Source organism: Toxotes jaculatrix, chromosome 24 (assembly GCF_017976425.1).
Source record: "Toxotes jaculatrix isolate fToxJac2 chromosome 24, fToxJac2.pri, whole genome shotgun sequence".
NCBI lineage: Eukaryota > Metazoa > Chordata > Actinopteri > Toxotidae > Toxotes > Toxotes jaculatrix.
The window spans coordinates 10,544,409-10,556,227 of NC_054417.1; the positions used below are offsets into that span (position 1 = coordinate 10,544,409).

Here is an 11,819-nt window from a genome sequence, read left to right on the forward strand (position 1 = left end):
CTCTCTCTCTCTCTCTCTCTCTCTCTCTCTCTCTCTCATGCTGCATTCTACAGCTCTCAAACCACACTGGTGTTTACAAGCCACTGAATCGTTCTGACTCAACCAGCATGATTTACAACTCATCCAATTATATCTGTGGGATGAGGAGTAAGGGGCTCTCTTGTGCACACAGAGCGGGGTGGGGAGTGTGGGGTGTCAGAGAGTCGGAGAGATGCCACGGGTCAGGATGACTTCAAAGGCCGTCGTCTCTCTCTGTTGCAGTTTCAGGATCATTGCACAAAGGCAGGCAAGGGGTGTGTGTGTATGTGTGTGTGTGTGTGTGAGTTTCACTTTTTGTACTGCAGGGTTCTCTGATGTGTGAGGCACTGTGCATAATTTGCATAACTTGTTTTAACTGTACTTGCTTCAAAGGGACTTGCAGAAAAGCACCACTGAGTGAAATTACTTCTTTAAAAAAAAAGAAAAAAAAGAAAAAAGACAGGAAACTGCTCAGAGGCTGTAAAATGTTGGACTTGACTTTCCTCTTGCCTCAGTCCCTAATGGACTGCAGGGCCGTACTGTGTCCCCATCGTCCTGCGGAGGCCTTAGTGACAGCGTCACCAGCTCAGCATGATAATCAGCCTCTTGTCAAAAGCCCGTGGCTGCTCTGAGGTCATCCCGCTTCATTCACCCACAGCTCTAGGAGCGCTCTCACGCTTCCTGGAGCTATCACTGGGAACGCGCCAGCCAGCAGCACGAGGATGTGCGAGTTTGTGTCTGACTGTGTGTATGACGGTGGGGGGGGGGGGGGGTGATGATGGGAGTGCAAATTAGTTTACATGGCCATCTGTGCAAGAGTGTGACGTAAAAAAAAAAGATTCTGTCAGAGAGAGAAAGAGAGAGAGGGATGAGGAGGCGTCCATTTGTTTTTTTTTTACACAGCTTGGACCCATTAGGACACACCCTTCCCAAGAGGCATACACACATACATATAAACTTAGAGCATCACACAGCTCTATGGAGAATTGCATAAGGGCCGGCTGACGTCATGTTTGGGAACCAACCGTTGCAACAGGCGCCCTGGAGAGAGAGAAAGTGTCAGGGTGTCGCCTGAAGTGAAAGAAAGAACCCCCCCCCCCCCCCCCCCCCCACCCCTCTCCACACACATGCTACACAACCCAGATGCAGTAATCACATGCAAAGTTTAGCTCCCTGACCTAAAACTTGCTTATGTGTCACAAGCCATTATCTTGCCTTTAAGCCAAAGAGGAAATCAGCGGTCTGGCTTATGGTCAATATAATCTTACTTTTCCTCCAGGTAGTACATCATATAAAAAGTAGTCTATGGAAAAACATATGGGATAAGTTAAATGTGACACAAGAGAGGGGAGTTTCCAAAGTCCCTATGATGTCAGAGGACTAAGAGGTGCTGAGAGCTTGGCTTCGAAACTGTACAGCAACATCAGCTGAAACCCAGGAAGACCCTGAATCGGTCCGGGATCAGTCCTCAGGAACTAAACGTAGATACAGAACACACTGATATTCATTCAGTCTCCTGTTTGACAAAGAGACGATACGTAGTTTGCCTCCCAGGACCAGAATGACAAAGTGATGATGAAGTTTGTCTCAGTGTAGCAGGACTTGTGAAATTTTTCCCTAGACCTAAGGGTCATTTCCCTAACTTAAATCTAGTCTGTTGCTTATTTATTAATAAATATTTCATGTTACAGAGAGAGATCCTTAAAATTTATGTCAATTTCCCTCACAGGATCGATAAATATCCATCTATTTAAAAAACTATTTAACTATTTAAAAAAAAAGTTTCCAGAGGCTTTACAATTTATACATAGATGGCAACGGCATGGCAACGGGAGGCTTACACACCTACTTGAAGCTAATTTATAATAACATAAAATATGTTTCCCAGCTTTATAAATAATATATTGTCTCCTTAGGAAGCACAGGATGTCAGAATCTGCATTTTGGTTGCTGAGACCGAGGCTCAGTCCTGGACGCCTCCTGTGTTTTCCAACTTGAAAATCACTATAATTTAGATATTAATGGGGAGATATATTCCACTGCCACTGCAGATGTAACTGTTGTTTTTAAGGGAAAGGTTATGGGAGGCCAGCCACAGCTTCAATGGCCGCAAAGGAAACACTGCCTCTAAAAGTGATAATGGTTTATAGCGAATGTCCTTGACTCAATGTGCACCAGCAGTGTTTCTTAACCCCCCCTCGCTATTGATTGTCCATTAAATCGGTCGGACTTAACACGGGTCAGGCTGCAGGCTAATGGAGCTAACTTGAGGGAAGTAGCTTAATGTAGCAGAGCATAAGACAACGTGAATATAGGGAAAGAAAACCCTCAAATAATCTCAAGACCTAGATTTTAGTTTCCCTGCACAGTAAAAGCAAACTTGCGCAAATCTTGCGGCTCAACTTACATTTGCTTGCAGCCAAATGTTAAGTGTTTGATGTGCTTCTCCAGTAATTGTGTGATCGGGTGGGGGGGGGGCACTGAGATGTACACTCGACTTCTAAATGTAGTTCCTCGGGGGAGTCTATTAGGAAGATTATTAGCCAAATTCTGCTGACGTGTGCGGTAACTCATGTTTAATCTGATGAGTTTTCCCCCCTCCATCTGTAAAGTATGCATTTCTTTCAACTGGTTTCCATTCTCAAAAAGACATATGTGTTATATGGAGGAAAAAAAAAAGAAGTTACTGTAACTTTAGTCATTAGATTTACAGATCAAAATCTTAAAGAAAAGCAAAGCAAACCAATTTGGTTTCAAAACAAAAGGACTCAGAATTTACCCACAATACACGACAGCAAAGAGGTTATATTTTGAAGTGAGCTTTTACCAGAGCAGTGGTGGGAATCCAGAGCTGAGATCCCCTGAGACTCAGACTTTCCTCTTCTTCCTCCAGAGCCCCCAGCTCCATCGCCCCCTTGACGTAGCCACAATTCCTCTCGAGGATGGAGCGCAGCCCCTCTAATAGAACCACACTGGTGGTGCATCCCATGGTGGCACCAAACTCTCACAGCCAGCCACCCATGCACGACAAAAAAAAAAAAAGGCTCTCAGTGCCAGAACCTTGTTTCTTAACACTTTTAATTTCAGCTCCAGGCAGGTGCAGCAGTCCCCAACTTGATCTCTCAACCTCTACCTCTTCCACATCTAGAAAAAGTCCTCTCACAGGTGTGCGGAGAGGTTCGGTTTATTTTCCATAGTCGAGGAGGATTCCCACAACCCCTATCTTCGAAAGCAAATCTCAGCTCAAGCGCTGGGCCGCTGAGTCGTATCCTCCTGTGTGCGGCTCAGTGGGGATGGAGGGATGAGTGCGCAGAGCAGAGGAGCTGAGCCGCTCATTCACTCACAGCAGGGCGTTGACTCTTCGACTCCTCTTCCTTCCTCCTTCCTTCCTTCTGCTGGGGGATAAGGATGCTCAGATGCTCTTACTCCGCGCTCTCCTCCTGCCTCCTCTTCGTCCGGGTTTTGCTTTCTCTCCCTCTTTTCTCTGCCTGGCTCTCCCTCACTCATGCCTGTCACTTTCACTTCTTCTCTCCTCCCTCGCTCTCTCTCTCTCTCTCTCTCTCGCAGCAGGCTCTGTCCCTCCCTCGCCCTCACGGCTCAGTCATTTCTCTGACTCTGCATGCTTTGTCAACAGTAAAAGCATACTGTTGGCAACACAAAGACGCACACACACAGACTCACCCACACACACACGCGCACACAAAGCAGCTACTGCAGACAATGTTTTACTCTTTCCCTCCTTCCTCTTTCTCCTACTGACAATGAAATTACAAGCGATGTAGTCATCCTTCTGATGTCATTTACATGGACTCAAAGATAAGACATTTTTTTACCTCTATTGACCCCTGTTTCCAGCCCCCCCGTCGGCTATTAACACTTCATAGGACAACCAGGACAAACACGACAACCCTCTGCAGATCATCTTATTCATGTCACAGCATCCACTCATCCCTCTATCCTGAAGCAAGAGGCTTGTTTTAATGTACGATTAATTTAAATGCATACAAACAATTTCCTGGATTTGCTTCTGCTTCTCGCCGGCAGCTGGTGTAAATATTTCATCAGTGGTTGACACACTCACCTACCTACCTAACGGATACAGAGGCAAAATGAGCAAGAAGAAGTCGAGTCATGTTAAAAAAGAAAAAACTGAAAGCACAATGTAATTAGAATTCAGCTTAAAGAGATAGAAAATGTTTAACTTTAAAGAAGTCTATGTAACTTTTACCGTATAATGGCCATTAATGACAATAACAGGATAATATTTGATGCTATGTAAAGGATCAAGTAAATCTCTAAGAGCCACAGAGAACATTATCCAACTGTTTTCATAGGATGAGTAGTATTTTCACGGGATAAACTCCACATGTAAAATTGTTGGAGTTTCCCTTTAAGGCTGTTAATCAGCTTCTTTCATTGGATTATTTTCCGGCCCGTTCAAAAAGCTTCAGCAGCTATTCTCCATTCTCCATTACATTAGAGGCCCCGGGCACCCTCAGAGGACGCATTAATCTAATGAAATCCAAACTGCACCCCCCCAGTAATGCACCCGATAACCTTTTCACACAGAAATCTGCAAACCAGAGAGACGCTGCACCAGACCCCAAAATTCTTTGATGAGAATCCACCAAAGGCATGTATTCGTTGTTTTCCATGTGCTGTTCTAAAAAAGAGAAAATGGCCTTCACTCCGCAGAGCAGACATAATGCTCTTCTCAGATGCTCATCTTCAAATCCACAAAACAGTGTAGTACATCTATAAATTTAGTCCATAAAATTTACGAGTTTCTTTTATGCACTGGCAGCCCTGGACCAAAAATTTTGACTTTTTTTTTTTTTTTTTTTGTAATGAACCCTGAACAACACACAGTGTTTTATTCTGAAAATACAGATAGCAATTAAATATGAGAGTTCAAGGTTGGTTACCTGGCAACAGTTGTTATTTTAGAGAAGGTAAAGATGTGAATGAGGGATATTTTTTGGGGGTGGGCGGGGGCAGCCATCTCTCATGCTAAGAAACATCACTGTTTTTTCTCATCTCATAAACCAAATATATCAAACCGCACTTTGATATTTACAACAGAGAGTTACAGGGTGAATCACTAAATAAAAACCCTTGTATCCATGAATAATGAATGTGAATGTAGAGAGGAAAAGCTACATACACACACAAGAGCTAATTCTCACGTCTTTGTCTCTACATGTTGCGATGCTGAGATTCTTACAGGATGATTATTTCTCCTCAGTATCTCTAAGATATAAAAGAGTGCCAGAGGTGAAGATATGTATCACTGCTGCCTCCCACAGGCTGCTCCTACCACTGCAACAACACTGAGGCCTGATGACTCACTGGAAAAAAAAAGAAAAGGAAAGCCAGATGATGGTTCTTACCTCATCTTTTCTAACAGATTTTTGGAAAACCTCCCCACCGACATCAACACGAGTCAGAGCAAGCAGAGAGGATGCCAAGCAAACTGCAAGCCTGTACGAAAGGCTAGAAACACGTCATGATGAAAGCTTTGACAAAAGCATGCAAAGCAGAGCCACAATTCAGTCGGCAGCCAGGTTTCACTGCAGCGGTTTGGATGTAAGGGGGCTTGGAAAAACTATCTGTGGTCTGAGAGGTTTAATCGACTCAGCGTTTTCTTATTGTCTGTATGCAGACAGAGTGAACTCATTCAGTGATTATTTTAACACATTGATTAAAATGTTTGTGACTCCGAAAAGAAACCACATTTCTCATTACTGGATTAGCCATACTGGATTTTCTCTCCCACAATTATCAAGAGAAAATACTTTTTATTTGATGATTTGAGAGTCTGAGCAAGTTGGTTTTTTTTTCTTTTCAATTGTTCTTTTTATTGGATTTTCCGAGTTAAGTTTTTTATCTTAGCGACCACAGAACAAGACTAGAAGTCTACAGTCATGCTAGCTAACAAGCTCACAATGACAATACTTACTGATGTCTATCTATCTATATAAAGTTATGTCTAAAAGTGAAGGGCCCAGAACGTTTTCTCATTGAGCTTTTACTTTAACAGCGACTCTTCTCCTCATCTTGAGAAAATGTGTCAGTATTCTCATCGGGGACCTGAATTCAGGCAAACAATAATGACTGTTAGAGCAGAATTTGAGTTCCACTCATGTGATGCAGCTCGTGAAAAGCCTGCAGGTATTCTGGCAAACTGAAGCTCGATCCTTGTGCACACTGATTAAAAGAAAGAAACTCTGCCCAGAACCCCGAGGTTTTGGCTGTGATCGTTGCTCTTCAAGCCTAACTAACCAGTAATGTGAAAAAACTAGCACACTGCAGCTGCCTTTGTTTCTATTATTTTCGAACTAGGCCACCGGTTTAACGTGCTCTAAATTCTACCTATCTCTACCTAACTTTTTACATGGAAGGATTCGGGAAAAAAGCCAAAAGGGACCGTGAATGTTTTCCACACTAAAGTCTAAAGGCTATTTTTACCCATGCAGCAGAGAGCTGGATGTGCCGTTGTGTCAATTGGGTCAATTGGGAGGGAAATTTTTATGGTCACTGCCCTTTTTTTTTTTTTTTGCAGACAGAAGCTGCACTGCGGAGTGAAATAGCAGCTTTGTTAAAGACTGCATTACAAACTGAAGAAGTTCGAAAGGTGCAGGTTTTCACCGGGCAGAGAGCGTCTGACCAAATATACTATTGGTTGCATTATGGGAAGCTGAAGTTCTAATGCTGCTAATGGACTCATGAGCTCTGCCCCAAATCCATACTACATACTAATTCTATAGAGTGGATATAATACATACATAAAAATCATTTTGCACTGACAGGAAATTATACATTATACGTGATGTCAAATGTCGGAGACTTGACAGATAAACATTTAAAAAACACTTTTCAGAAGATTTATTCCCTGGTCTCTCTAGAGCTGTCTCGCCACCACCCACAATTTATCCTAATGTTTTTCAGCTGTGAGCAGCTCCTCCATTTCCTTTGTGCACTGCATTGTGGGAGTTTAGTGTCAATCAAAAGCAGACTCAAAAAAAAAAAAAAAGAATATGTAGTACACATATCTGGTTTTAAAGCCACATAGTAAATTTGAACGTTAGAACTCAGAGTATTCATTCAACCACTGATGTAGTGATCATGTCTGAGTTTCTTTAGTTTGCTAGCACTGTTAACAGACGTTTGTTGTTGTAATGAGACAATAGATGAACAAAAATCTGTGGGAAACTCAGTTTAAGTCTATTAAACTTACTTACTACTGAATATAATGCTGCTGAGCCTAAGCCAGATTCTTCCACCAAACAGCAAAGAAACCTAAAAACACTAAAGATGTTGCAACAAGCTGAAATCTCCCTTACACGCTCGCTTGAATCAACACTGCGGGCCATGCGGCAGAAACAAAAACACGCAGCAACTATCCAATAAAAATTGATGTGGTGCTCAAACAAGAACAGACTTTTTCATTTACGAGCCTGCGGGCTCTGAAGAATGATGACAGCGCTGTTTGGTGAATCTGGAGCAAACTGGCACCGAGTCAAAATCATGTCACGAAGCAGGAATTTTGTATCACGGTGATGCTGAGCCTTGCTGTTTTCTGTCATTCTGAAAGGAGAAATAAAGTTTGAGGCTCAGAGGCAGACAAATGACACTCTATATATATACAAACATGTCCGACTGGCCGTGGGTGTTAACATACATCAGTGTATGGGTGGAAACAACATACAGCGTGAGTTAGCCTAAATAAAGAAGACACGGAAACCGCATGGCTAGAAAAGCTCCAGCCTCAGCTATCGGCGGCAGCGACTCGGGACTCAACCACAAACCCAGCAGACAGCGAACGCCCCGCTTCATCATTCAGCCCCTGTATCATGACACAGATATAGGTCAGCAGTGCTAAAGCATGTGGAAATCTGCAGATTATCTCCACCAGGTTTTTTTTTTTTTTTTTTTTTTTTTAATGGTCTAATCAGACCAAATCCTCTGGAGTGGAATTCACTCTTTAGTGAAGTTCCACTGTTTTGACCACTGGTCTAAACCGACTATAAATGGGCGGTGATATTAAGGTCTCAGGATACACATTACAGGGTTAGTGTTTCTCATGCCCAAAGGTTTGTGTGTCTATTTTAGGGGGAAAAACAGTGGACAGGAGTGGAAAGTTGACAAAGTCTTGTTTGGATGCATTTTCTATAGCATATCTGTATATGTGTGCATGAAGAAATGAGTAAAGACACTTGCTCAGCGAGGCGGGAAAGGGCGGAAAGAGGTAAAAAAAAAAAAGAAAAGAAAAGAAAAACAAACTCTAAGCAAGCATTTCCCGCAGTTGGAAGTGATTATTAAATCTCCAGGGGCTGCCTTTACAGCTCTACTGCTTGGCTTCCACTTTGTTTACTAAGGTATAGCTGAGAGCCAGCCACACCTGCAGTAACTATGGTGTGTGTGTGTGTGTTAGAAGCTTCCAGCTCGGGTCCCCGATCTGGCTTCAGTCTTGAATCTGGATGATTTATCGCATATGCAGGAATTCATAATTCATAACTGATGGTCTCCTGGGTACTTAGTGTGACACCAAGTTAGAGAGGAGAAAGAGGGCAAGTTTAAAAATAGCCAGGACACCTACCATCATCTCATCCATTATTAAATAAGGCCCAGAGATCTGATCTGACATCCATTATGCCACTCCACACACTGTGGACTAAGACAGAATTAATAGGCTACTATGACATAATTGCCAAGTGCGGAGCTGGAGATTGAGACTAAATAATAGATTGTGTATACCAGGAAGCGAAGCAGGTATGATATTTAACACCTGTGCTTTCCAAAGTACATCCTGCTTCCTAATTCCTGCATCCTTCTGGTTTAAACCTTAAAAAAATAGCTTGATAAGTTTACGTTATGCCAGTTAAAACACACACTAAAGTGCTGCCTGCTTCTCCCTGGGTGGAATTTGAGTTAGTGAGGCAAAGCTTTGATGTCCAGCTTTCTATACAGTACATATTTGCTTTTACCATACCAGCATGTCGGCTCCATGTCAAACGGGCAGGGGAAACAGCTGCACCAGAAGTAGTACCCGGTTAAAAATAGAGATACATGAGAAGCACATTTTTCTCAGATGTGCCATAACAGGAGCGTAATTAGGCCCGAGTACATACCCTCTGATTCACCTTAAAGATACAAACAGCAGTCTCTGACCGCTTAAAGTTTCCATTCCCGCTAATTCAGCCCAAACTAAATGTACCAAAGTCAGTTAAAGGACTCCACCAAGTGCACACGCATAAAAGACATCGTGGGGATTACTACTCTGCCTGTGAAAACAGTTATATAATGTCTTCTATGGCTTTGCAAGAGCTTTGTCAAATCGGAGAAAATAACCCAGATATTGTCAAAGTGATGTCATTAGGGTTATATCAGCCTGGGCAATCTATGTTATAAACCAGAGGCATTTGTAGGATGAGGGTATTTGCCAGGCAGGGAGAGTCTGCTGTTTGTTGCATCATGGGAACTATAGTGTTTACTTCAGGTATATTCTTTATTTTAACTAAGAGACTGAACTGTCTGTGTGTGTGTCTTTGGATGACTTCATTATGAGATCAGTAAGCACACCAGGGCCACGGAGAGAGGCAGCAGCCGTAATTGACAGCAAAAGCCATTAGTTGCAGAAAAAATGGCCAATATTGATCACCATTACGCAACAAGACACAGCCACGGGGTCGGTCACATCAGCGCAAGACACGTCTCCAAGGATGAGCAGATGACAGAAGATAAACTGAAGCACAAACTGTGCAGTCAGTACGCAGACAGTAAAACACAATCTACGGTCAAGAGGGAACAGCTTTGGCCATTTTTTACCTTCGTCATTGTTCAGCTGTTTCTGTCAAACCTATCTGGTTGCAAAGTGCACCTGAGGGGGTCAGATGACAGGACAAACTACAGTGTGTGCATGCATTTGTGTGTGTGTGTGTGTGTGTGTGTTGTCATTTGCGTCCCTTTAGAGCTGGCGGTGTATATTTCAGTTACCTGGCAACCCTTTGGGAAAGTTGTAACAATAGACTCCCAGCAGAGTCAGACAACAGGGAACATGTACATATTCATATTTCACACAAAAAATGACTGGTGAATGTTTTAGCATTTAATAAATGCTCCAGCTTTTAACTAAAAAGACAATGGTGTGGCACTGCCCTTGAGCAAAGCCTTGAATTTTATACCAAATGCTGTTCTGTACCTGACCTCTGACCTTATGGATGGCAGGAAAGCCTCTGAGACTCACATTGTATGTTAAATATGATGTGTTATATAGCGATTGATTATGTGAATTCAGTCTTCTTGTGTGAGTGCATAAGAGTTGAGCTCTGTCTCTTACCATCAGCACTGATGTCCTGACCGCCTCGGACACGCTTTGCCTCAGCTCTGCGGCGGTGCCCGGTTTGTTGAGCCCCCGAGCAAACTTCCTTGCCTCGGGTGGAGCAGAAGCCATAGTATAATCCACCTGACATCAGACGTCCAGGTATCAAGAAGTCCAGAATATCAGGGCTGTTCCAAGCGGCGCTGCGAAGGCTGCAAACCAGCTCTCCGGGCTTGTCCGGCGTGCGTAAATGCGCACCGTCGCTTGTTTTATCCTGCCATCACGCTTCTCTTCAACTTTATATCAACTCAGTCATAGTACACATCGTTTGAGCTTGATACCGGACGATGACTTCTCTGGTCAACAGCAACCGGAGCGTAAGATCCAAAGCCTGCTGTGCTCTGTCCCGTCGGCGGAGGTCCCTTGCGCAACTGTCACGCCCCCGCCCCCTTCCTCGGTGTAATAATGCCCCGTGGGGCAGCACTGTAAACTAATCCATCCATCACACTTGGAGGCTGTTTGCACGGAGGAAAAAAGTGCTGTTGTATACAACATGAGTGCATCGTTTCTAAAATATGGCTGTGAGATACTCTTCATAGCGTCCAAACGCCACTTTGTGTTGTTTTCCATCTTCTGGATCGCTGTAATGTTTCTGCAACAGAGTTAGAAATAAAAAAAAAGACCGATTTAGGGAGCAATCAATGCCTTATTTGTTGTAAGAAAACAGGGCGCATAAAGTAGCCTAGAGCTACAATAAATACAATTTTGAGGTTATATAACAGGAGTCCGCACAGTTTAGCCGTAGGCACAAGCTAACATTGCCATCTACTGGAATAATTATTGTTTTAGCCAGGCAGTCTGTGCTTCAGGACTTAAGCTGTCTATAACGTTATGTGACCACACGGTGGCAGTAAAGTCACACTTATGGTTAGCTAACTTGTGATGCCTTAAGTAGAAATCGGAGAATGTTGTGAAAAATTGTAAACATGGTGGATTACTCTCCATGTTTTATGATTTTTAAAACAGATGGGTAAATTGTTGGGACACTGTTCATTGGGTATTTGCAGTAAAATGCAAGCGTTACACATTTGGGCTAAGCTATTCTACCCTGAATCATTTGTTATTTAGCAACTTTTTAACTGAGCTTTTATATGAACTATCCGTGATTGAAACGTTTCAGTTATAGCTCAGTGCTACGATGGAAATGTAGAAACCTACTGGGAACCATTTCTCATCATCTTTGAGCAAATGTTTAGGGGTACAGTGGCGAAATAAAAACTCAATAACAGGGCCTGAATGCAGCATTTTTTCCCCGGGATGTTGTATCCATAGTCTGCGGAACAGCGGCGCTGTAGCACCCCTCCCGGCCGAGTAGGACTGTCTTCCACCCCCAACACCAACCCACAGCAACCTGATACCGGAGACGAGCGGTCGAGACAAGCCTGCAAACGAGGCGTTCCCAGCCGCCCTGCCTGTCTGT

General features: G+C 43.3%; 1 protein-coding gene across 3 annotated transcripts in view; it reads right to left on the reverse strand.

Annotated features, from left to right (window-relative positions):
• The window catches only part of dock9b (dedicator of cytokinesis 9b), a 41,188-nt gene that overhangs the window by 28,661 nt on the left and 708 nt on the right, over window positions 1-11,819 (reverse strand). For 2 of the 3 annotated variants that reach the window (XM_041031917.1, XM_041031915.1), the window contains exons 1-2: window positions 11,758-11,814; window positions 10,358-10,991 (exon numbers count right to left, since the gene is read on the reverse strand). In XM_041031917.1, coding sequence (XP_040887851.1) covers window positions 10,358-10,471 — 114 coding nt within the window. In that variant the 5' untranslated portion in view covers window positions 10,472-10,991; window positions 11,758-11,814. Of the gene's footprint in view, window positions 1-10,357; window positions 10,992-11,757; window positions 11,815-11,819 lie in introns of those variants that run through there. The other variant, XM_041031912.1, reaches the window with a different exon arrangement.